A 26,128-nucleotide genomic window follows, 5' to 3' on the forward strand; every position below is an offset into this window, starting at 1 on the left:
GCCCACAAGACAACTGCTCGAGAGGACCGTTTGTTCCAATCCAATCCAATTCTATTCATATAGCGCATTTAAAAACAGCAATTCAGCTGACCAAAGCACTGCACAGAGTTAAACCTAAAAGGCCATTCAAATTCACATACATACACATTAAACACAGATTAAAATGGTCATAAAACAGAAACACCTAAAATCAAAACAAAAGATAAAACAGCCAATAAAAAGAGAAGTCAATAAAAAAAGAAGTCAGTAAAAACAGAAGAGAGTTTGTTGGCTCAAAAATCCAAGGCAAGCCCATTTTCATCTGCAGCAGAGCTCCAGGAGACCTGGTCACCTGAAATCCTCGTGTCAACCAGGACAGTTTGTCATATTCCGTCTCAAAATGGCCTCCATGGTCGAATCGGTGCCCACAAGCCACCACTAAACAAAAGACAATTGAAAAACCGTGTGGTGTTCGCCAAGTCCCGCAGCCTGCTAAAAGGATGGACGCTGAAAAAGTGGCAGAAGGTGGATTTTTCTGATGAATCTTCTGTTGAATTACACCACAGTCACCGCTAATATTGCAGGAGACTGGAACCCGCTTGGAGCCGAGATTTACCCAGAAAACAGTGAAGTTGGTGTTGGAGTATTACACTATTAGTTATATTGCATCCATTTGCTAAAATCAATTAAATATTTTTTTCCACATAAATGTACTCACAGCACCTCATTGACAGAAAAACAAAGTTTTTAAAAATTCTGTACATTTATTTTAAAAAAGCTGAAATATCACATGTTCCTACATGGGGCCATTTGTCTACAACAAAACCTCTTCAGCAAGCCACATTTAGGCATCTAATTACAGACGGACAAACAGGTGCACTGTTCAGGTTTATGTGGATGAGCAGGAACGTGTGTTCGGCCACAATGCTCCTAATTTAAAGTGGGAGTCAAGGCATGGGTGGAGACTAATTTCATCCACACTTCCTGTTAGGAAAACGCTTCTGACAGAGACGTCACCTGGCAGACCGAGAGGGCGGCACTGATAGACCGTCCATTTCAGCGTGAGCTGTCAGAGTTTCTCAGTCAAAAAACGAGTCGTTAACGAGCAAGCACACACTTACATTAGACTTACGCTCAGAAAAAAAGCTGACACAGATTCTGACATTACGAAACTGCCAAGGTTCCTGCACTCTCTGCATGAAAGCCAGACGTCAACATTCTTCACTCTGAACAAGTGAAGACTCCATGATTTTACACTCATAAGTTACAAAAATCATGTGATGAATGAACAAGATGTTTATATGAAATGTTTGAATAATCTGTGTTTAAATCAATTAATTTGAAATGAATATTGTTCTTACAATGATCCATTTATATCACAAATCACTATGTGTTGATTTAACATGTTAATCATTGTTTACACTCATAAACATTACAATAAGATACTCATTAGGTTAATGTGCACCTCACATAAGAGTTTTAAGACATCTTTGTATCTGAGGAGGGCGTGGCTTTCTGAGGGATGTTGGAAAAGACTCAGGCCCTGTCCACACGTAGCCGGGGATCTGCCAAAACGTAGATATTTTTCTACGTTTTCGCCTGCCATCCACACGAAAACGGAGTTTTTTCACACGAAAACGGATCTTTTTAAAAACTCCGGCCAAAGTGAAGATCTGCGTTTTCTCCGTTTTGGGTGTCTGCGTGTGGACAGACAAAACCGGAGTTTTAAGGTCCGCAACGTCACTTTCCGCGACAAACAAATGCTGACATCACGTGTGCGACCTGTGTTTACACTAGCCGACAGCATGGATGCCCTCAGAGCTGCGCTCTGTCACTACTCAATCCATCAATTGTCCAAGCGCTTTTTGCTTGTTTGTTTTTGCAAGCGGAATTACTGCTCCTTGCGGAAGACCACAGACGAAGGACGAGGTTAAGAACGGGGGAAGTACTGCCGCCTACAGGTCTGGCATGTCCTTAACAACGTATTTATCCGAGTACGTGTGGACAGAGTTTTTTTTTAACGAGGTGGTGTGGATGCAAGTTTTTGGAGGGGCGGACATTCGTTTAAAAAAAAACGGCTACATGTGGACTAGGCCTCAGAAACGGGTCAAATTCTGATTGGTCAAACTTGGCCAGAAATCATAACAAAGTAGTTTAATAAAACAAGAATTTCTTCCCGAGTGAGTCAGTTTGGTTCACAACCATAGTGGAGTAGATGAGAGCATTGAGCTTAAGCTTCACCCGTTAAGGACCTATACGGTACATACCTTGGAATCTCCTCCACTGAGCACGTTCACCATGACCTCCATGACAGTTTCATGCATCCCCAGAGCTCTCATTAAGTTGGGATGCTGGTAGAAAACTTTGTTGTTCATGATATCGCTGGAGAAGAAAGGGGCTAAGTTCATGTCTTTGTAAAAGGACTTTCTACATCCCATCAAACGAGAGTCAGTGTGTAGAAGCTTATCAGTTGGTTCTTACCCGAGGCCTCTGATCATCAGTTTCTCTTCTTCTCTTCCCATCCGAACACTCAGCAGAGATCTGATCTGACCCAGAGCAGCCAACAGGTTGATGGTGTCTTCAACTGATATGGAGTTTATGGTGTAAGTCTTGGGAAGAGCCCGCACCTGCATGGTTACACAGATTCATACTTCTAACTACGTCCTGCTCAAGTGCACACATTTCCCGTACAAACTGAGACTACGCAGAACCGAGAAAGCTGTAATTTATAGACAGAGGGAACAATCCAACAAACTGAAATTACTGATTTTTAAATTGTCCTTTTCATTTGAAACATGGCAAGTTTTTGACTAATGGAATTTGACGGATGGTACTGAGTTATTTCTCAACCTCAACTCTTGCTGCAAAGACACTGCTGCCTGCAACCGGAGACCGATACTGTTTGACCACAATCCTACAGAGCAAAGGCCTGCTGTGTGGAGGGCCTGATCCCAAACTTCTCACCAGGGGCGGACTGGGACAGTAATTCAGGCCGGGAATTTTGAAACCATCCCAGGCCACGGCCCAATTCACGCTAAACACTAAAAGTGAGCCAGGTTGGGCGCCTACTGATGTAAAGGTGTAAAACAACTAAATTAAAACTTCACATGTGCCCTGATTCTTTCCTCTAAAATATAAATATTCAATTCTATTCAATTCAATTCAAAGATACTTTATTAATCGCAGAGGGAAATTAGAGCTTCAGGACACACAATTCTGAGATCAGACATACATACATAGGCACATGACAAGAATTGGTGACTGTGGTCATTCGCAACCCAAGTCGCGCTACCTTAATAGAGATTAGAGGGTTTACATGAGGATTGGGTCAGGTGGAGGAAACAAAAAGGCACTTCAGAGTTACCCTCCACAGGGAGGGCAGCTGTGCTCCGCAAAAAACACCTCAGACTGAAATGCAGCAGACTTCAGACATTACACAACGTAAGTGTCCACTAGGTAGGGTGGTGGGTTTGGGACTCTCCACACGTCAGTGCATGCAGCCGCGATAAGCAGCGCTTGTCACCTCCGTTTGGACAGGGGAGGGAGATCGTTGGGTTTAGAGGGAACAGCGACTCCTGGAAACGATTCAGTGGCCTTCACAGCTCGCAGTCCCGCCAAGGCTGGGATTGGGAGACAGAGTTGCCATGGCGACGGCAGCATTCCACATTCGTTTCAGCCTCACAGGCTCAAGGGCACCAGATTCAGATAAGAAATTGTTTTGGGGCCAGACAGAGATAATTTCCTCTCTGTCTTACAAGTTCTGTTGGTCCTCAACCCCTCTAATTTCAGTTTCCAGTGTTCCAGAACAAATGCAGAAGCAGCCATACACCCAGAGACAGGCAAAGAGCCTTGGGATAAGATAGGGAGGAGAATAGGAAAAACGCGTCTGTACTCTCCAAGAGCCGGATGAAGATGTGTGTGTTCTGCTGCTATAATCTGTACTCATGTTGGATAAACTGGAATTCTATTTAATTCTGTTAAACGTGCATCCTGCACATTAGAAGAAATAGGGCAGACACCATCATTATCCTATTTTGAGACTAACTGGTAGCAGACTCATTTGATAGTTAAATGTCAAAGAAATGTATGGAAGAGAAACCAACACATTCTCACACCCAAGGTGTCAAAATATGACTCGTGTGACCAAGCTATCTACTCCGTGTAGGTATTAATCTGAGTATTTGTTGAATGGTTCAAGCACAGCATTGGGTCACGTGACTGGGACCAATCGATTTGAGTGGGCTGCCCTAGGATTTTCATTCAAAAGTCCAATTGCAGAGGGGAAGAAACTGTTTTTGTGGCGAGAGGTTCTGGTCCGAATGGATCTGAGCCTTCTGCCAGATGGGAGCGAGTCGAAGAGACCGTGTCCAGGGTGAGACGAGTCAGCTATTATCCGACCTGCACGCCTCAACGTCCTAGAGGTGTACAGATCCTGAATGGAGGGGAGTTTGCAGCCAATGACCTTCTCTGCAGAGCACACGACACGCTGCAGCCTCTTCTTGTCCCTGGTGGTAGCTCCAGCGTACCACACGGTGATGGAGGAGGTGAGGGTGGACTCGATGATAGCGGTGTAGAACTGCCTCATCGACTGTGGTGATAGGTTGAATTTCTTCAACTGCCTCAGGAAGTACATCCTCTGCTGGGCCTTTTTTCTGATGGTGGTGATGGTGGGCTCCCATTTGAGGTCCTGGGTGATGGTGATGCCCAGGAAGCGACATGAGTCCACCATCGTGATGGGAGTGTCAGACAGGTTTAAGGGGGCGATGGGGGGTGGGGGTGGGGGGTGTTTCCTAAAGTCCACAACAACCTCCGCTGTCTTCTGGGTGTTAAGCACCAGGTTGTTGTGGCTGCACCAGGACACCAGCCGTTCAGCCTCCATTCTGTAAGCGGACTCATCCCCATTAGAGATGAGTCCGATGATGGTGGTGTCGTCAGCAAACTTAATTAGTTTGACAGACTCATGCTTGGAGGTGCAGCTGTTGGTGTACAGGGAGAAGAGCAGAGGGGAAAGAACACAGCCCTGTGGTGAGCCGGTGCTGATGGTCCGAGACGTTCTTCCCCAGCCTGACTTGTTGTTTCCTGTCTGTCAGGAAGTCAGTGATCCACCTGCAGATGGGGTCAGGCATGTTCATCTAGGACATTTTGTCTTGGAGGAGGTCTGGCAGGACTGTGTTGAATGCAGAGCTGAAGTCCACGAACAATATCCTGGCATAGGTACCTGGGGAGTCCAGATGCTGCAGGATGAATTGTAGAGCCAAGTTGATTGCATCGTCTACAGACCTGTTTGCTCTGTATGCAAACTGCAGGGGGTCCAGGAGGGGGGCTGTGAGGGTCTTGAGGTGGGGTGCTCAAATGACTTCATGACCACAGATGTCAGAGCCACAGGTCTGTAGTCATTTAGTCCAGTGATTCTTGGTTTCTTGGGGACAGGGACTATGGTGGAGATCTTGAAGCAGGCAGGCACATGAGATGCCTCCAGCGAGGAGTTGAAGATGCTCGTAAACACTGGGGCCAGCTCTTCAGCACAGTGCTTTAGAGTGGCAGGAGCCACGCCATCAGGGCCCGGGGCTTTTCGTGTGTTAAGAGACCTGAACTGCTTCTTTACACCTGCTTCATGAATGTGTAGGTTTGTGGTGGAGGTGTGTGATGTGAAGACCTCATGAGTGGGGAGTGGGGGGGAGGGTGATGAAGGTAAATTCCACAGTGATGGTGATGGCTCTGTAGTGGGGAGTGGCTGACCAATGTCTCTATTGTTGGGGCTGGACGTGGAGTGAGGCCTGCCTGATGGCTCATCAAACCAACAATAGAAATTGTTTAGGTTGTTTGCCAAGAGCAGATTATCTATTAGAACTACTTGTGAGCTACTTAACCTTCCCCTCACCCCAATCCTAACCTTAAGGTCACAGTTTATGGACCTTAAGGTTAGGATTGGGGTGAGGGGAAGGTTAAATAGTCCAATAATGTCCGTGTGACCGCCTGCGTCAAACAGTGACGCCAGCAGAGCCACGTGATCCAGCGTGTCCTTGATCGTCGTCTCCAGACGCGCTGGGGCGTCCCGAATCGTCATATATTGAGGCTTGGTCACACGCGTCATGTTTTGACGCCTTGGGTGTGAGAATATGTTGGAGAAACAGGATCAGTGTACTTTAATGCTGCATTGAAACAATAAACCCTTTAAAAATCATACAAAAAGATTTCTCGATGTTATTTTGCATTCTGTCTCTCTCAGTTGATGTAAACCTATGATGAAAACTACAGGCTACTTTAAAATTGGTAGCTGCTAAATACTTTTTTGTCCGACTGTATGTTTCAACGTTGGTAAATAGTTTAGAGCAGGGCTACTCAAACCCCGTCCAATCAATACTAATGGAACGACAAACATACCTGTCCTCCAATCCCATCATACTGCCGGTGCAGCAGGACAAACATGGCCCTGACAAGATCTGGATCCTCTATAACTGACTCCTGAGCCCAGCGGACCATCGTGTCAGAAACAAGCTGCTGTAACGTACCTGCAGAGTCACGAAAAACACATGAGGAGCAGAACTTCAGCTCTTGTTATATGAATTCATTAATAAGCAAAAAACAACAAAATCAGATTTTTACAATAGTCCTAAAAACGTTTAATCCTTTAAACCAGTTTCCCAACCCTGGTCCTCAAGGCACACTGTCCTGCATGTTTTCTATGTTGTCCTTTCAAACACCAGTGTTTCCCTGCTGCCACGCATCTGAATTAAACGAATGAGTGATTAACAGGCATCTGCCGCACTTGATATCCTCCTGAGGAGACGATGTAAATAAGGTGTACTAAAGCAGAGACGTGGAAAACATGTAGAACAGCGTGCCCTGAGGGACCGGGTTGGGAAACACTGCAGTCGTGATTCTGGCTTCAACTCCAACAATACTGATTCAACTGAACTTTTTCAGTTCAAATTAATTAATTGTACACAAATGTTGAAAGCAGTTCTCCTAGCTCTCGAGGGGAGCAAACAATTTCTATCCTTCTAACCCTATCCGGCCTGCCTTTCTCTGTGCTGTCCTGTCCATCCAGAGCTCCTACCTGCATTTTTATTTTTTTGGATTGTTCTAAATCGTGGATCTGGTGAGCTGGTTTCTGAATGCAATTCATAGACTATTTTCCACATTATGAATGGAGAAGGAAGCTCCTTCCTGTATTGACAGAACACACCCGGTTGAATACATAACAGATTCCTGGAACCAGTGGAAGATTATGTGTCTGTTGCTGCCGTCTTTGGAAGATGCAGAAGACATTTATTTATTTGGATTCATGTTTACCGAGTGTTACGATCACCAGTTGGCCTCTGAATCCCAGGGAGCCAGGTGCTACTGGTTGTCTTCTGATGACAGCTCTGGACACCCATTTGCCAGGATGCTGCCCTCCCTCCTTCTATAGGCTGCAGAGGAATGCAGCTGAGTCCCATCTCCCAGACGAGGTACGTCAGGGCTAAAAAGCTGCCCGCAGTCTGGGCAGTCTGGGCAGCAGTCCAGGGGTTCTATCGTTCTCCCGGCCTTAGATTTTATGTGGCACAAACAGGACGTTAATATCACCAGCCATTCCCATTTTATCAAAGTGTATCCATTAAAATGGCCCACTCTGTACTGAAGGCAGAGAGGAAATTTCATCTCTGGCTTGTTCAATTACTGTTTAGATGGCTGCCATGTAGGTGTGGTGGTACTACGGAGTTCTAGTAATCTTAAGAAATTAATTAAATAAGCCAACATCCATCCATCCATCGTCTGAACCCGCTTTGTCCACGTAGGGTCGCGGGGGGGCTGGTGCCCATCTCCAGCGATCAGGCGGGGTACACCCTGGACAGACAGCCAGTCCATCGCAGATAAGCCAACATCCATAATTTTTGAACCTGTTTTTTTGTGACTTAAGACAAAGGAACCTTTGGTTTAAAACTGTTTTTGAGCTGGAAAAATGTTCCTTCTTGAACATTACTTGTAGTGTGTTTCTTTTTTTTGTTTTTTATTTGTTTGTTTTTTCTCTGTTTATTTTCTTCCTTTATTTTTATGTACAGTTTTTTTAATGTTCAAAATAAAGATTCAATCAATCAATTAGAAATTAGAAAGAGAGCTTCAGACACAAATATTCCAACAAAGATTTGAACTGCATGATTTCTCTAGATTTTCCATAAAAAAATTGAAAATACGAGAAAAAAATCTAAAACACCTAAATGTAAGTTCCGGTATATTTATTTTTCTTGACTTCTTTGTTGATTTTATTTTGTAATGAGAAGAGTTGGGTTTCCATTACCAGGTCTTCAGGGTTATTTTACCAATTGCCGTTACTAAACTCTCAACACCTGTCTGGAGACACAACGGCTGAGAGGACGGGGCCATCTCATCTCCTGCTCGATTCCCCCTCCCTCCCAGAAATTACCCAAAGTTCTAACAATGGAAACACACCTGATACTGTGTGTGTGTGTGTGTGTGTGTGTGTGCATGTGCGTGTGCGTGTACGTGCGTGTGTGTGTGTGTGTGTGTGTGTGTGTCTTAGTGCACAGGACTTACTGGGTTTCCGGTCCTTCTTCTCCTTTGGCACATTGCCCTTGTTTTTTTTCAGGGACGATACTTTCTCTACCAGCAGCATGAGCCGCCCTCGAATGGTAAAATCATTGTCACCGTCAGTCCCTCGCTCTTCATCCAGCTCTATGTGAACATAGTAATGAAACAACAAAGGCTTAAAGCTCTGGAACATGAAAACATTACTCTAATGGTTTGGTTTTGTCATTTTCTGCTAATTATTTGTTTAGTGGGTTGTGAAACACACCACAGTGTCTCATGAGATCTTCGTGGAAGTCCAGCAGCTCCTCTTGAATGTATTCGGGACATGGACATTCCTGCTTCTCATCTTTAAAGTTCAGCAGCATGTTGATCTACAGAAAAATGGACAAAACCATACATCAGGATCAAAAATATCTTAAAACGAATTAAGCATATCCACAAGATACAAAGTGAAACACGGGGTTTGGGAGCAGCTACTGGGACACATGAGAATGAATCAGGATTACATTATTGTACAGAATATAATGCAGTCATTCTTTTTGCATCAAACTGTCTGAAGCAGGGGAGGACAACTCTCTTCCCCATGCCCGGTATCCAGCTGGTTTTAGTTGTTTCTCTGATTCAACGCACTTCGTTTTAATCAGCAGGTCATTAGCTTTTGCTGAGCAATGCAGGTAAAGGTTTACCATACCATCGTTCATTTAAATAGAACATTTAAAACGCAGCATGGGAACTGCTCAAAGTGCTGCACAGGCTGGACCAAAACACGACCAATCTAAGCAACTAAAACAGAGGATAAAAATAGCGATCAAAAGCAGATAAAACATGAGAAATACTAAGAACACAACAAAACACTAAAACGAGTCACTGTCTAAAAGCCACATTGTAGAAGTGGGTCTTTGATTTTAATCAGCAGGTCATTAGCTGTTGCTGAGCAATACAGGTAAAGAGTGAAGCAGGAAACAGCAGCAAGACTGAAAATTGTTGGCTAACTCATGCCTCATAAACCGCATGACTGCAGGCCGCCAGCAGGAGTGGAACACTGGGAACTGAGTCCAGAGCACTTAACATGGACCACCACTTTGATTTGAGCAGTGATGTGGAATGGCACAACAGTCTTATTCCTGCAACCGCCCTCCTCACTTACAGTGCAAGCATGACAACAACAAGTAACAATGAAAACTTAACAGGAAGACTTAATTGAAATAGGAAAACTGAATTGAAACAAATTTTGAAGCTGTTATTACAGTGTGGTCTTTGGAACTTCTAGAAGGTTCTGGTGGGTGGACCTGACGGCTCGGGTTGGAACATAAGGCTTTAACAGTTCAGTAATATAGGGAGGAGCTTGGCCATGTAGAGCCCTGAAAGTTCTAGTCAGGACTCTAAAATGAACTCGAAAGTTAACGGGTAACCAGTGCTGACACGTCAGAATAGGAGTGATGTGTGCTCTTCTGTTTGCTCCAGTTAGGAGCCTCGCTGCAGAGTTCTGGACCAACTGAAGGCGGTCAGGGCTTTTTGTTAAAACATGTGAAGAGTGTGTTACAGTAATCTAGATGGGAGGAGATAAAGGCATGGAGAACCATTTCAAGTTCATGTTTTGACACCAACCTTTGCAGTTTGTAGATATTTCTTAAGTGGTAAAAACTGTTTCAGACCAACGTTTTTGAGTGACCTTCAAGAGTCATTGATTAGTCAAAAATAACACCCAAATTCCTCAAGTTTGACTTGATAGCAGAACATAAATGACCAAGTTGTTGGCTTATCAGGGGAACCGTGCTCTCAGGGGCAATGATCAGGGGCATAAATTCTGTCTTTTCAGAGTTTTACTGGAGGAAGTTTTCTTCTAGCCAGCTGCTGATAGCTGATCGACACTAGTAATTCAGATAGTTTATAGAACTCCGAATCAGAGCAAATTGCAGGTTAGTTTTCTTTCTAATTCATATGAAATTCTGTCCAAAAAATACTATTTAAAAGCTTATTGTTGATATCTGGTTTTAAAATCCATAACAGCAGAGTTTTCTAGTAAAAAGTTCTTTTCTCTTTCTTCTAAATGTGAACCTCTGACATAACCAAAGAGAGTTAGAAGCTCGGCTGCCTCAGCTCAGTGTGGAGAGTGGCTAGTTTTAGGGTAGAGGTCATGTGATCCAGTCAGTGTGTGTTTACTGGTATTAGGTTGTGTTCATGTTGATAAACTAGAGTGTGTGAAGGCTGTATCGACTCCAGCCTGTCTGGACATCGAGTCCACGGGTTTCCAGATAAGAGGAACAACGCCTCTATCGCCGTGCCTGAGGGTGTTTCTGCAGCTGAAAAGACAGACTTCTGTAGCCCACATTGGTCGGTACCGGTTCAGGGAGGTCCGCGCAGGGGTCTGGAGACCCGTGGAGGGTTTTAAAAATTAAAAGTGGATTGCTGGAACTCAGATCATCATCAGAACCAGGTCATAACCGACCACCAGAAGACGCGTGGCTAAGCGGGCCAGTGGAGCTGGTTTCTGGGTCGGGTCCAGCTCACAGAAGCCCGCATGAGCTCCAGAACTGGATGACAATCGTCTCTCCCTCTCTCTAAGCTAAACTGCGTTAGGTGAACGGATCTGAACGAGTATGAGACAGCTGACAGATGCTCATTAGTATTAATATTATATTAACTGACCGATACTATTTTAACTGTCTGGTACATGATAGTAATCTGTACTATATTGTGATGCTAGCACACAAGTTTAAGCATGGTTAAAGGCTGATTCATGCTTCTCTGTCTGCGTCAGTGTGGGCACACACAATGCCATTATCCGTCCTTGCGTAGGGCCCCGGCAGGCATGCAAGTACGTACGGAGTCGAGCCCACTTTTTTAAACATCCGTCCATCGAGACGGAAAACGCAAGCTTATGACTGGTCAAGGCACCGCTGTCGTCTCCACCGCCGCCATTGCGCCCTAGAGCCGAGAATAACTAGTGGCAGACATGGAGAAGCTTGAAGAATACCTCGTGAAAAACTCTAAAAATATGAACGTTTAATTCCCCCGTGACTGGAGGATTGAAAAGTTACGCAGCAAGTGTTTTATTTGTGGATGGAAATGACAGGCAACGTGGGTTTAGAGGCGGCGAGTGCATGAAGAGCTGGAGGAGGAGAGACAAATTTGCCAGTGATAAAAAGTCTCTTATATACAAAAAACAATATAAACACACTATCTTGGACCGGATACATGACAGGATACCACAGAACAGCGCTACGCCCTCTGGTGTCCTGGCGTGGAATTGCTTTGCAACCCTCCCCAGGAGACGGAGAAGTATGAGGGCAAAACGCTTCCGTCAATCCATGCGTGTCTGTTCCTTGCGGAGCTGACGGAGAAGCACGAATCAGCCTTAACTCACATGCCCCCCCCCCCCCCATCCCCGCTGCTTCTCCACAATCTCTCTGCTTTGGCCGATGGTTACTCCCTCTGGTTTGTCTCTGCTCTCTGGGGTGTGCAGCAAACTCATAACTTTGTGGTTCTGGTCCATCAGAAGTAGAATTATAAACATTTAAAGTTTCCTCTGTGTCAGAGCCGCATTAGAGTCCATATTTTCTCTGGATTAAGCTAACAGGACACCAGCAGCTGTCGTCACTTGGTTTGGCAAAAAAAAAAAAAACTTTCTCACAAAAATGACTATAAAAGCCTAAATAATTTATGTTTGTGTTAAAAATGTTTAAAACGAGTTTCTATTATGTGTCTCTAAACGTTGGTTCATGGGAGATTCTAACCTGCAATTTGCTCTTTAAAGGAGCAGTACAGCTGAATGTTATCTGCATATAGGTGATAAGAGACATTATGAAAAGAATCAATTTTCTGAACAAGAGGGTGTATGTACAGTCGAAACAACAGTGGACCCAAAACAGAGCCTTGGGGTACCCCACAGAACAACAGATCAGTAGAATCTGATATGATTTAGTTTATACAGACACTGTAACTTGTACGAACTAAACCAGTCTAGAACAGTTCCAGAGATCCCCACCGAGTCACCAAGTCTGTTAATTAAGGTGCTGTGATCAACAGTGTCAAAAGCCGCAGAAAGATCTAACAATACTAACTCCCCGTTGTCTGCAGCCATCATGATGTCACTGGAAACTTTAAGCAAAGCTGTTTCTGTTGAACGCTTTTTATAAAAAACAGACTGGAATTTATCAAAACTGTTGAGTAATTCCAGAAAAGTAATCAGTTGATCTGCCACAACCTTTTCCAATATTTTAGAGATAAAGGGTCATTTAGAAATGGGCCTGTAGTTTTTAGGCTGAGAGGAGTCCAGACTGGTTTTTTTTAAGGATAGTTTCAACAACTGCATGTTTGAAAACAAAGGAAACAGAGACAGTTTGTGGAGAAGAATTAATAAAATCCACAATGCATGGGCCAATTTGGTCCAACATCCTGATGAACAAGGTCATAGGGATAATGTCAAAGTAAAAGTCCTGAGTAGATTACAGCCGTACACAAAAATTCTATTCAATTCAATTCAAAATTACTTTATTAATCTCAGAGGGAAATTAGAGTTTCAATACACACAATTCTGAGATCAGACATACATACATAGACACATGACAAGAATTGGTGACTGTGGTCATTCGCAACCCGAGTCGCACTACCGTAATAGATTAAGAGGGTTAATATGATTACAGTCAGGGAGAGGGAAAAAAAAGGCACTTCAGAGTTACCCTCAACAGAGAGGTAACACCTCAGACAGATATGCACACAGACTTCAGACATTACACAACATAAGTGTCCACTAGGTGGGGAGGTAGGGTTGGCACTCTCCTTACTTCAGTGCATGCAGCCGCATGGGGCAGCGCTCATCACCTCCGTATGGACAGGGGAGGGAGATAATGGGTTAGAGGGCACATTGACTCTTAGATACGGTTCCACGGCCTTCACCGGTCACAGTCCCGCCCAGCCTGGGATAGGGAGAAAGAGTTTCCATAGCAACAGCAGCATTCCACATTTCTTCTGAGGGGGGAGTTATCACTTCAGCCTCACAGGCTCAAGGGCACCAGATTCAGATAAAAATTGTTTTGGGGACAGAAAATGATAATTTCCTCTCTGCCTTAGTGTTCTGTTGGTCTACAACCCCTCTAGATCCAATAATGGCGTAAATAATCAATCCCAATCTGTGCTGATCCGTCCACTCGCTCCTTGATGGTATCCACGTGTTGTGCCAGAGCCTGAATCTCAGCCAAAGTTCCAAGCTTACGTCTCATCTCGACAATTATATGAGTTTGTACGTTCACAGCATGATGCATTCCATCCCTGAGCTCCGGGATTGAGCCAATATTCCTCGAAAGCTCGTTAATTTTCCGGCAAGCCAGGTAACCGCTCAGGCCAAACAGCAGGAATCCCGACACCAAAACGACGAATATCCAAACATCTTCAGAATCCTCTACAGACAGTTGAGAGAGGCAGATCAGGTTCCACTGTTTCCAGGAGTCCATGATATACCCAGCTGGCTCTGTCCCAGAGGGGCATCTGGGAGTCCCTTCTCCCGTTCTCATCGTTGAGAAGATTTTGTCGATCGCGTTGAGAGACCAACTGACCAGATCCATTTTTAATAATTTCCAGTTTCCAGAAAAAATGCAGAAAGCGCCGAGCACACAAGACAGGACAAAGAGCCTTGGGATGAGGAGGGAGGGAGAGGAGAAAAAAGCATCTGTATTCTCCAAGAGCCACAAGAAGGCATTAATGAGGCACTGAATAAAACTTTACATCAACATCAGCATCACATTCTAAAAATTCCTGCTGGACTTGACTGCTGACTAGCCCTGAAATGCTACAGTTAGCTAGAGCTGTAAATCTTCATTAGGTGTGAAACAGGCAGCAGTGTAAATTTTTGTAAAATAACATTCATATAATCTGATTTAAGAAGATTGTAGCTAATTGAAGAAACCAACAGTCTACACTGGTCTTAGCTGTGATCTATGAGTCCTTTTGGATCTAAACCCTGAAGCCATTTAGGAAGCTGTCTACAACATGAAACAGAATTATTTAAAACTTTTACACAGAAACACATTTCGGTTTCAGACCTGCCTACCTGGACACATTTTGCGTAGCCAGTTCGCATTTTGGCAGCTATTTACGCCGGTACGACTCACCCCTCTAAACTACGCAAAAAGCTGCGGATACGTGAGTTGAGTTCTGTGGAAAATATGCACGTGTGGTACTCATGTCTGACAGCACGACTCAGCGGCGTGGTGAAGAAGTTTAAGCCAATCGTCGTAGAAAAGCAGAGAAAAACTATCCTGCCTAACCTATAGCGTAACACCCCCGCCCCCCTCCTCCCTGCCTCGTCCTGCCCGCTGCTCCTCTCTCCCTCCGGTTCGCCACTCGCTGCTGTTCTGGTAAGGTAAACTGTGTGTGTGCGCGCATGCGCGTGTCAGCGGTGTGTGTGTGTATAAAATGTTTCATCAAGTGAATGGGGAGATTACAGCGTGAAAAGCAATGGAGTTGCAAAAGTCCGCAAAAAAACGTTGCACAAGTGGTGCTCAAAAATTTTTTACAAGGTTGGCAGGCCTGCATTTTATTATGTTTTGTCCATTTTTATATGGTTTGATTGCTGCTGTCCTATTTGTTTGCTTTTGAAGACACACAACCATGGTCTTGTGCTGGTTGTATGTGCTTTATAAATGAAGTTAGAATGGATCGGACTGGGAAAACAAAACAACTGAATCTGAATAAAAGCCTATGTTTTGCTGCTGTAGATGATTTTCCATCATTTCTGTTTCAACACATATTTACTGTCTGGAACATGGATTCAATTATAGTTTTACATCTTTAAAACAACTCGCATACCACTACGTCTCAAACGCTTTAAACCTCCCTGATGGTGCCATGCTTCATCCCTGCCTGTGTGCTACTGAGTCATTGTGTTCTGTCCAGGGTCTGGTCAAACTGTTTTGAGTCTACCTGTTCTTGTGGGGGAGATCTGAACTCTTTGGTTTTCTTCGCTGTTAGTGCTGCGGACATGTTGAGAGCCAGCATCACTTCATTGTAGCGAAATCGTTGGTTGTCTTGCAGACGAGCCACAAAGTCATCAGAGAAGGCCACCACGGCCTCAATGCGATGACGCACCTGACAGTCACACAGGTATTGCAGCACGTGGCACATCTACACAGACACATACAGGTCAGACAGAAATACAGACACATAAGCTTCATCTTGATTAAAACAAACCACTAAATCTAACATGGAATCAGTGATCTAGCTCATAAAGTGGCCTTTTTCCCTTCTTGTATTACCAAGAAATCCTTGAGTAAAACCTGTTGCCAGTGTCAGAAAGCTCAGCTTCATTCAAGGGTCATAGGTCATGGGTCCTCCCACAGGTGTCACAGGTTTTTCAATATGTCATGAGTCTTCTGAGAGGTCACAGGTCAGGTGTAATGTCCTCTGACTGGTTATGAGTAATTGATAGGCCACAGGGTTCTCCGATAGGTCCCAGGGTTCTCCGATAGGTCCCAGGGTTCTCCGATAGGTCCCAGGGTTCTCCGATAGGTCCCAGGGTTCTCCGATAGGTCCCAGGGTTCTCCGATAGGTCCCAGGGTTCTCCGATAGGTCCCGGGGTTCTCCGATAGGTCCCAGGGTTCTCCGATAGGTCCCGGGGTTCTCCGATAGGTCCCAGGGTTCTCCGATAGGTCCCAGGGTTCTCCGATAGGTCACAGGGTATAGATCCCTGGTCCTCTGACAAGTCATAGAACCTTCAACAGGTTACTGGAAGACTAAGATTAATGGACCCCATGAACCTATTTAACTTTTCTGAATCAATAATAAAAAGCAACGTTTTCATCTGTGTTGAATTATAATAAAGGAAATGTTAAAAACTTTATCTATTAAAGGATTTGGTTATTTGTTTATTGTAGAAGTTAAATATCAACATTACTCATGATTTATACAGTTTGCAGAGTTCTGCAGTAGGATTGAATGCCTTCTAAGTCGTAAAAAGCTCTGGTGCGCCAGTTTCAGAAACTAGAAGTGAACCAGGTCAGAGTTGAGCTTCTGACAGCAGGATTTGGAGTCTTATTTCCTAACAGCAACACGACTCTACCCCTGACACCGTTTGCTCTGCATTGTTGATGTTTCATCTCCACAAATAACACAAGCCTGAAGGAGTTCTGCTATGTGGTGGAGTTGCTAATGCTAAGGGTTAGCTTCTGCTAGTGGCGATGTTCTCTGCTGTTTCCTGGATGCTAACCCAACAACAGCCTTTCCCATTGCAAGTCAAGGTGGCTGACTCCATGAATGTCAGGCTTTTCTAATCTGAGCGTTTCACCGTCATCAGAAGCTTATGCAGGAGATCGATGTAGGAGACTGTTTTCATGTTCAGCCTGCATGGAAAACTTCAATTATTATTTATCTTTTGTGTTGCAGACATGTTTCTAACCTTATCTACAGAAGTCTTTCACAGCCACTGTTACCACTGAAGAGAACAACTGGAGATCCCAGCTTGTTTTAGGTGCTCAGTCTTACCTGGAGCTTTACAGGCTCTGGTAGCTTCATCTGTAAAAGCCCTTCCTTCGGCAGGTTCCTCTCCTCATCCTCCCCCGTTTCTAATTTCTTCAGAAATTCCACTTTCCTGTGGATCTCGTTTTGCGTGTCCTTTCGTTCAGCAAACACAGATGGCTCAATCAGTCTTAGTATGTTCTTCAGGTCCCCATTTTGAAAAATCCCCATGATTAGCATGGTGTAGAAAAGCTTTATGAGGGGCACAAAAAGAAACTCTATGCTGCCTCCTATTGGATCACGTACATGCATGCTTCCCTCCTGCACGGCCTCTGTCAGCATCTCAATAGTTTTCACTTTTAGCACATCTAAGGGGAACTCGGGGCTGTACTTGAAGCAGCTCCCTGATTCCAAGTTGCTGTTGGGACGACACAACGATCCGGCCAAGCGTACAAAACTTGGAGAGGAAAAGTGCATTCTTGGTCTGAGCGATGTGCTGAGTCCGATGCCTGGCAGGCCATGCTCCTTTTTCTCGTCTGGAAATAGAGTTATACTTTTGGTTTCATCAGTCATGGGGACTATGTACTCATTATTCATCATAAGCCGAGCAGTCGCATAGCTCCTCAGGTGGATGTCAATGAGGAGGTCGTAGTAGCCCACACGAAGCAAACCTGTGGAGGAAAGGAAAACAAACCGGTTTCCTTTATTTAACTCAATGCAATTTTGATTTGCAGTAAAGTTTGGTGACTTTTCATCGCATTAAATGAAAAAGAAAAGAAAAATAAAAAAACAAATGCAGACAGAACGCTTGAAAGAAAGATGGTTATTATTTTTTTATTTTATTGTTGTTGTTTTAATGTCTTTTTAGGTTTCCATCTTTGTTTTTCCTTTATGAAGTACATTATAAACACAACCTGAGCTTCCATTATCAAATAAGTGTTGGTGACAACCTTTGAGCTACTCCGGCCAAACTGAGACATGAAATAGTCTCGGGAAACATTTTTGAACCAGATGAGCAACGCCCTCTTGTGCTGCAGAGTTGTGTTTATTAACAGCAGTGTTGGGAACGTCCCTTTAAAAAAGTCATTAGTTATAGTTACTAATTACTTTTTCCAAAAAGTAACTCTGTTACTGAACAAGTTACAAGATTATAAAAGTAACTAATTACCAAGAAAAATAACTATTTCGTTACTTTTTTCATCAAAGAATGCAAGAAAAATGGGTTCCCCTCTTAATTAAACTTCCTTAATTTACTATAAATCACTACAATACTGAAGTATAAATGACTAATGACTGGAATATAATAAATGTCCCAATGTTTTCTATAAAACTGAATAATTGAAATGAATGGACACTCAACAGGAGGAACTACAAACTGGAACATTACACTTATCTAGACTATTAAAAGCTCACTGAGTGATATTTAACAAGACCCCAATCAGCTAAAATTTATAATTGCAAATAGAAACACCTGTAAAGGTTCCTGAGCCTTTAAATGGTCTCTCAGTCTAGTTAAACTACTGAAATCAGTGTAATTTTACACCGTATTCTAATTTTTCCAGCTTAGACATAATTGTGTGTTTTTAGCAGCATTTCTGTTGCAACTAGATTAAAACACTAGGCTGTACTTGGGTAGTGAAAGGTTTCAGAAACAGAGCTGGGAGAAGGTGCTGGAGAAGGTGGAGGCGCGGTTGTCTAAATGGAAATGGCTTCTCCCACAGCTGTCCTACAGGGGCAGGGTTCTGATAGCAAACAACCTGGTCGCCTCGTTTCTGTGGCACAGACTGATTGTACTGGTTCCACCACCGGGTCTGCTGGAAGATGTTCAGAAGCTGTTGGTGAAATTCTTCTGGTCCGGTCACCACTGGATCAGAGCTTTGGCTCTTTGCCTACCTGTGTCAGAGGGAGGACAAGGACTAATAGACGTGGTGTCTAGAACTGCAGCCTTCAGCTTACAGACAGCTCAGAAGCTTCTTTATGGTGACAGACTCTGCTGGCTCCCCCTGCCTGTTGAATCGGAAGGTGGTGGATCTGACAAGGATTAGTCCATTCTTCTCATCAGTGCTGGACACCTTTTAGCTGCTGACGGTTTCCAGAACTTCTGACACGGAACCAGGGACATGGCTGCTACAAGAACCCTTGTTTGACAACGACTTCTTCTCTCGAGCTGGCATCTTAACTTTGTCTGCGTTGAAAGTGAAGTTCACCGATGCTGGGATTGTAAAGTTTGGTCACTTACTGAACATCTCGGCTGGAACCCTTGGTGAGCGGGTGGATGTGAGGTCCACCAGAGTGATGGAGAGAGTGGTGGAGGAGGTACGGCGGTCCTTGTCTGTGTCGCAGAGAGCGTTCGTTGAGACTTGTACTCTATCTGACCAATGGGATGACGACAGTGAGTACGTTTTTCCATCTCTGGAGGTTAAAGCAGCTGGTGAGGGATGGCAGGAGGAGAGTGGATCACTGCTGAACCCGAACACTCCAGTGTTGGACTCCTTCCCTTCTTGTGGGAAGAAACAGCTCTATCAAACTTGTGTGAAAGTTATCAATAGGCGCTCCTTGTTAGGAGTCAAGGAGTCGAGGTGGGCTCAGGGGTTTGCTGTGGACGATGCCCCTGGGGGGAGCTGGAGGAGTTTGTATAAGTCTCCAGTGAAAAAAAAGGATGGCAGACCTCCAGTGGAGGATCATGCATGGAGCTTTAGCTACGAACAGACACAGAGCCCACTTCGATCCAAGCACCGGGGAGGGATGTCCTTTTTGTAACCAAACAGAGACCCTAGAGCATCTAGTGGTAGCTTGTTCTAGGTTATCAGGGATGTTTAAGGTGTTAGAACGCAGTGGCGGGCGGTGCATTCCACCCCTGGGCCTTCAGTGATTTCCTATTCAGTCCAATCTAAATTAACACACCTTAAAATACCATCAATAGGACATCACAGCTGGAGAAACCGCTCTCTCTCTCTCTCTCACACACACACACACACACACACACACACACACACACACACACACACACACACACACACACACACACACACACACACACACACACACACACACACACACACACACACACACACTCGAGTGGCTGGGCAAGACATCATTTCCGGAGCCTTTATAATCAAACTCGCATTCCCAGTTGAGAGTAGTAAACTAAGACCACGGATACCGTCAAATCTCAAAAATGAAAGACGGGTTTAAGAGATGAGACAATAAAATAAATAAGTAAAGCAAACACATTATTTGCATTTGTTTTGGAGAAAATTGTACCGCGAAACAATCGAACATGTTGGCGCAGCTGCACACACCACGTCATTCACAATATAAATTGCATAGAAACAGAACACATAGAATTATTTTATTTAGCCATTTTATTTTGTTACCATTTATTATTAACAAAATGAAATGACAAAACATTAAAAAATACTAATAAAATGTTTCTACTCACCAACATAAATGTCCAGCATGGATCTCCTCCTCTCCTGCTCATTAGAAAATAAAATCCATCCTTCTTTCTTTCCTCAGGAAAACCTCAGTGGCTCTGTACAGTTCATCTGTGTGCTTCAGGTCCATGAGTGGATCCTTTTCTATGGACATGGAGGCTGATGCTGAAAGCCGTGTCTGCCCGGTCGTGTTTCTGGCGTACATTTTAACGCGCTTTAATGCTACCAAATCCATCTGATGCGAGCAACAGGCATTCCCAGCAGAATAACCTGCAGCGGTTCTCTGAAGCTGTTAGCCATGGGTACCGTTCATAGTTGCTTGCCTGACAATGACGAACAAATCCTTTCCCCTGCTGGGACAAGCCAGCTAGCATTGGAGTCAGACGACCTGTTCTCACAAGATCCACTTTTTCTTGAAAGGTCCGTCTTGAAAATGGTGTGGCAAGTAAATCTGCCACCAAGTCTGTCTCTTCTCCTCTTTCAGCCATCATGTGTTCAAAAACACACCGATAGCTGCCTATAGATACAAATCTCCGTGTTTAGTTTTGATATTTTGCTTCATGCCGCTAGAAAAGTTCTAACTACTGCTCATCCAATCACAGGATGCGTTCATGTCAACTTTTGCGTGAGGCCAGCTAGCTGGCCCGGGCCAAGCTGACTCGTGAGCTGATTGGCTATCGCAACTGGCTCGTCTCTGTTCACTTACAGCGGACAGTGGGCTTCTCGATTGATTCTGAAGGCCTAGAGCAGACTTAATCTGCCTGAAAACACAAGCTAGCTTAAATCTGATTGGATAACACCCAGCCTTGGTATTTTAACACTGGAAGCAGCACAGCCAAGTGGGTATAATAGGATATAAAGAAAATAGACCAGTGAACATTTTTTTATTTAAAAATATTTACCAAAGGAAAAAAAAATACATTTACGTTTTTGAGTATGTTTAGGCCAGCAGAGAAGGCTTTGCTGGCCCTGACTGCCCACCACTGTTAGAACGGTGGGTTAGTGCACTAGGGGAGGCTTTTACCCTACCCTTATTTGTTTTCAGGCCAAAGTACAGTGTCAGGAAAAAATGGACACTATTGTTAATTAACTTTTTATTTGCATAACTAGCCATCTGGAAAACCAGGAAAAACTAGATGCTGGGACAGAGCTGGACTGATGCTGAGCGGAGCCTGAAGGGCCTGGTGGAAGCTCGCTTAAAGATGGAACACGCTTTTTATGAACTTACTGGGAACCTGGACTTCTTTAGAGCGGTGTGGAGGATCGGGCAGGTGCTCTGTCTGCTGGATGGACAGGGCTCCCTAAAGATCACCTTCTAAACTGGTTTATCAATTTTCCTGGATTTATTAGTGGAAAACAAGTTTCAGTCATTAACGCTGATTGTTGATTTGTAAAGAAAAATAAATAACTTAAAAGTCAAAAGTCTCTCTCTCTCTCACACACACACACTCTCACTGTCTCTCTCTCTCTCTCTCTCTCTCTCTCTCTCTCTTCTCTCACACACACTCTTTCACTCTCTCTCTCTCTCTCTCTCTCTCTCTCTCTGCTGTTTTATCTAGTAATGATTCAATAAATAAATAGAGTCTCAGTCAATGAACACAGTGCACTTAACATTAAAACATTCTAAATTAGCTCGAGGGGAGAGATTTATACATTGCAAACATCAGGCTAAAAAAGGCCATCATAAAGCAAGGCAATGAAGTATATAAAAACCCAGCAGTATATGCTTTCTTTAAAGAAACAGACATCTCTAAATCCTCATTCAAACCTAGTGGTTGGAGTGTTTTCAACGTGTAGATAGATCCAGAACAGTTCTGTTTGGCAGAGTTTTTTTATCTTTATCACCTCCTCTATGTAATGAAATATGTTCAATCCCCTGGAATCTGAGTGAAGACACAGGGTGTGAAAAGTCATTGAAATGGCGTCCTACTCTCCCCTCTTGAGCTGATTTAGAATGTTTTTAATGTTAAGTGTACTGTTTTCATTGACTGAGACTCTATTTCCCATGATGCTCTGCTGTATTCAGTCACACAGGTGTTTGACATCGGCCTTGTTCGAGATGAGCCAGTTCCGCGCAGATTAGATCTCTGGTGATCGGCGAGCAGTGCATGCCGGTTAGATTTGTGTCTGACGCCGTCTTGCTCTGACGTCATGCTTACGTAGGCAACGATAACCTCGTGAGATCAAGGCGGCCGCAGATTTTGGAGCAAGGCACTGCAGTTGCCCTCCACCGGCTGCAAAACCTAGGGCATGACGGGAAACGCCTGGCTCTCACCTGATCTAAGATCTGATTGGTTCACATTTTGATCCAAACATCTGGTGGTAGAACATGAAATGTTAGTTGGTCACATGTATTCTGTAAATCATGTTACGTTGATGATGACAACTATAAAGTCCATAAAGAGAAATGTGTTTTGTGTTCTTTTCTCACGTTTCCTATGAACACACTAAACCTACAGCTGATAACCTTTACTTATTATTGCAGTCATGTCTCCATATGCATTATGTCAGACTGGCCGGCTGGAATACAAGGAGTTGAGATGTAGAGAGCGTGGTTTCACAGACGCGGAAGTGGTAGCGTCTGTGAAACGCTGGCTCGCGGTTTGATCTAGGAATCCCTAGTAGTACGAGCGTCAATGAAGTGACACGGAGATGCTGGGTTTTCCAGAGGTTAAGTGAGAGCACTTACTGTGAGCAGATAGTTCGTAGGATGGATAGGTTGATTGGAAACTCTGATCATGGATCTGAAGAAATGATGACTGAGTGGTGAGCTGGGGAGTCGCGGTTAGTGACGTAGGTGTGACGTGGAGGGAATCCCCGCGAGGAGCATGCTGAGAGTTATTGTCCAGGGTGGAGACCGGCTAGCTGGAAGAGGCTGGTCCCAGAAGTCAGAGATATGGGTAGGGTCCAGGATGGAGCGGGCCGGTTCCCAGGAGCGCTCCTCGAGGCCATAGTCCGCCCAGTCGACGAGGTATTGTCATCCTCGACCTCTGCGACGAGCGTCCAGGACGCGTCGGACGGTGCAGATGGGCTCACCGTCGAGGAAGCGGGCAGGCGGAGGCGCCGGAGCCCCACATATGGCTTGAGCCGGGAGGTGTGGAAGGTGGGATGAATACGGAGACTCGCCGGCAACCACAGCCGGTACGAGACTGGGTTGATGACCTTCTGTACAGTGTAAGGCCCGAGGAACCGGGATGCGAGCTTCTTGGATCCGGCATGGAAGCGGAGGTCCACGGTGGACACCCAGACCTTATCCCCAGGAACATAGGAGGGACCAGGACAGTGTCGGCGGAGATGTTGGTGAGCGTAACGGGCATTAGCTCGGGTGATGGAAGCTCGTGCTTTGATCCAGGCATTCTTGCAGCGCCTCACTAGGGATTGTGCGGCAGGTACAGTGACTTCGGGCTCCTGGTGGGCGAAGATTGGGGGCTGGTAGCCATAGCAGACCTCGAAAGGGGACATGTGAGTGGTCGAGGAGGTGCGAAGATTGTGGGACAACTCTGCCCAGAGGAGGTATTTAGGCCACTGCGAGGGTTGGGCCGAGACAAAGCTCCGGAGGTACTGACCCAGCTGTTGGTTAGCCTGCTCCTTCTGACCATTGGTCTGCGGGTGATAGCCTGAGGATAGGCTGACCGATGCTCCCATTAGGCGGCAAAAGGCTTTCCAGAATCAGGCCGTAAACTAGGGACCCCGGTCGGAGACCCCATCGACAGGGAAGCCGTGGAGGCGCACCACGTTCTCCAGGAACCGTTCTGCAGTGCGTCGGGCCGAAGGGAGACCAGAAGGGCGATGAAGTGGACAACTTTTGAAAACCGGTCTGTGACCGTGAGGACTGTGTTGAGGTTGTTGACCGGCGGGAGTCCTGTGATGAAGTCCAGGGCCACGTGGGACCAGGGAAGGCTGAGCACCGGAAGAGGTCTGAGGACACCAACAGGGGCCTGGCTGGGTGTCTTGGGGCGGGCGCAGATGTCACAGGTGCTAGTGTATTCCTTAACATCCTTCGCCATGCATGGCCACCAAAGCGCTCGTTGGAGGAACTTCAGAGTCTGAGAGAACCCCGCGTGGCCAGACATGCGTGACGAGTGGGCCCAGGAGAGCGCCTCGCTGCGACAGGATGTAGGGACATAAAGACGATTCGCAGGGGTCTCTGGAGGTGCGGGGTCATCCCGGAGGGCGTTCTGGATAGCCTTCTCCAACGGCCACCTCAGGTGGGCCAGGAATCTGTGCTCTGGGAGAATCGGTGCAGGCTCGGACGTAGGCGTGGAGTGTGTGAACTGGCGGGAGAGGGCATCAGCCTTCTGATTCTTTGTTCCAGGGTGGTAGGCGAGATGGAACTCATAGGGCTCGAAGAAGAGGGCCCAGCGGGCCTGGCGAGGATTGAGATGCTTGGCGGATCGGATGTGAGTCAGGTTCTGATGGTCCGTCCAGATAGTGAAAGGCTGGGTGGTGCCTAGAAGCCACTGTCTCCATTCTTCCAGTGGCCATTTTATGGCCAGCAGTTCACGATCACCCAAGCCATACTTCTGCTGGGTAGTGGAAAACTTTCTAGAGAAGTAGGCGCAGGGATGGAGTCTGTCGTCGGGCCCGCCTTGGGACAGGATGGCACCGGCGCCGACGTCCGAGGCATCGACTTCGACCACTAAGGGTACAATAGTATCAGGATGGCGGAGGATAGGGGCCAACGTAAACCAGGTGACCAAATGGCGGAAGGCCCGAATGGCGTCTGGAGTTAGACGGAATGGTTGGCCGGGTGGGCTTGGTCGGGTGAGTGAGGTGAGAGGTGCCACAATGGTGCTGAAGTTCTTAATAAAACGGCGGCAAAAGTTGCAGAAACCCAGAAAACTCTGTAGTTGTTTCAGGCTCGCCGGGAGGGGCCAGTCAGTGACCACCTGGACCTTCTGAGGGTCCATGGTTATGCCTTGATCTGAAATCATGAAGCCCAGGAATGAGATGGTCCGCTGGTGGAAAGAGCATTTCTCGGGCTTGCAGAACAGGTTAAGTATCGGTATCGATTCGTAAGCACTGGAAATTGGTACCGTAACTACTGAGGTTCTCCAGCAGACTGTTCCCGACGAGGGCTGTGGTAGGAAAATGATGCTTCATCGTATGCTTTGGTTCTAACCTTCGGGATGACCAAAAGGCCAGTACCGAAGGACCGCGAGGGCTCATAGAAAGAAGGTTGACTAATTAGGATTGTCTAAGACCATGGCAACATTTATAAACCAATAAAATAATTATTTTTTTCAAATCGTTTACTCTACTGCCCGCGCCCTCCTCATCAATGACAAAGTCCCAATGCCTGACCTAGGGCTGGACGATGATTCAATAGTTCAATCTATCTGTCAACAGACATGTGGTGCAATAAAACTTTGATAAACAAAGTTTCCTTTTTTTCGTTTTAACCTATCACGTAGCAGCATACTAGACTCACTACTTACTCCTGAACAATCAAAACCACAGACTCGGGCACGCTACGTCACCAGGCCCACCCCTCTCAAGCCAAAAAAGGGCACGAGGCAGCCACAGCAAGATGGCTAGGGCTGCCACGATTAGTCAACTCATCACGACAATGCCGACAAATAAAAATACCTTATTTTACAAGCATTTATTTTAATCTCGCCTGCTGCGGCATGTTCGGCGTTTGCTTCCTGCCTTTCTGACGAATAAAGTCGTCATTTACATTTTTTTACTGTTTGGGCATCGGAACGAGCCCCCACGCCGAGAGAAAA

At 45.4% G+C, this 26,128-nt stretch overlaps 1 protein-coding gene across 3 annotated transcripts in view; it reads right to left on the reverse strand.

Annotated features, from left to right (window-relative positions):
* Window positions 1-26,128, reverse strand: part of ryr2a (ryanodine receptor 2a (cardiac)) — a 710,821-nt gene that overhangs the window by 476,006 nt on the left and 208,687 nt on the right. For all 3 annotated transcript variants that reach the window (XM_070545357.1, XM_070545356.1, XM_070545355.1), the window contains exons 39-45: window positions 16,990-17,633; window positions 15,433-15,633; window positions 8,777-8,882; window positions 8,518-8,655; window positions 6,364-6,491; window positions 2,461-2,606; window positions 2,247-2,361 (exon numbers count right to left, since the gene is read on the reverse strand). In XM_070545357.1, the coding sequence (XP_070401458.1) occupies window positions 2,247-2,361; window positions 2,461-2,606; window positions 6,364-6,491; window positions 8,518-8,655; window positions 8,777-8,882; window positions 15,433-15,633; window positions 16,990-17,633 (1,478 nt within the window). The remainder of the gene's footprint in view (window positions 1-2,246; window positions 2,362-2,460; window positions 2,607-6,363; window positions 6,492-8,517; window positions 8,656-8,776; window positions 8,883-15,432; window positions 15,634-16,989; window positions 17,634-26,128) is intronic.

This window comes from Nothobranchius furzeri, chromosome 16 (assembly GCF_043380555.1).
Source record: "Nothobranchius furzeri strain GRZ-AD chromosome 16, NfurGRZ-RIMD1, whole genome shotgun sequence".
In the NCBI taxonomy this organism is placed as follows: domain Eukaryota; kingdom Metazoa; phylum Chordata; class Actinopteri; order Cyprinodontiformes; family Nothobranchiidae; genus Nothobranchius; species Nothobranchius furzeri.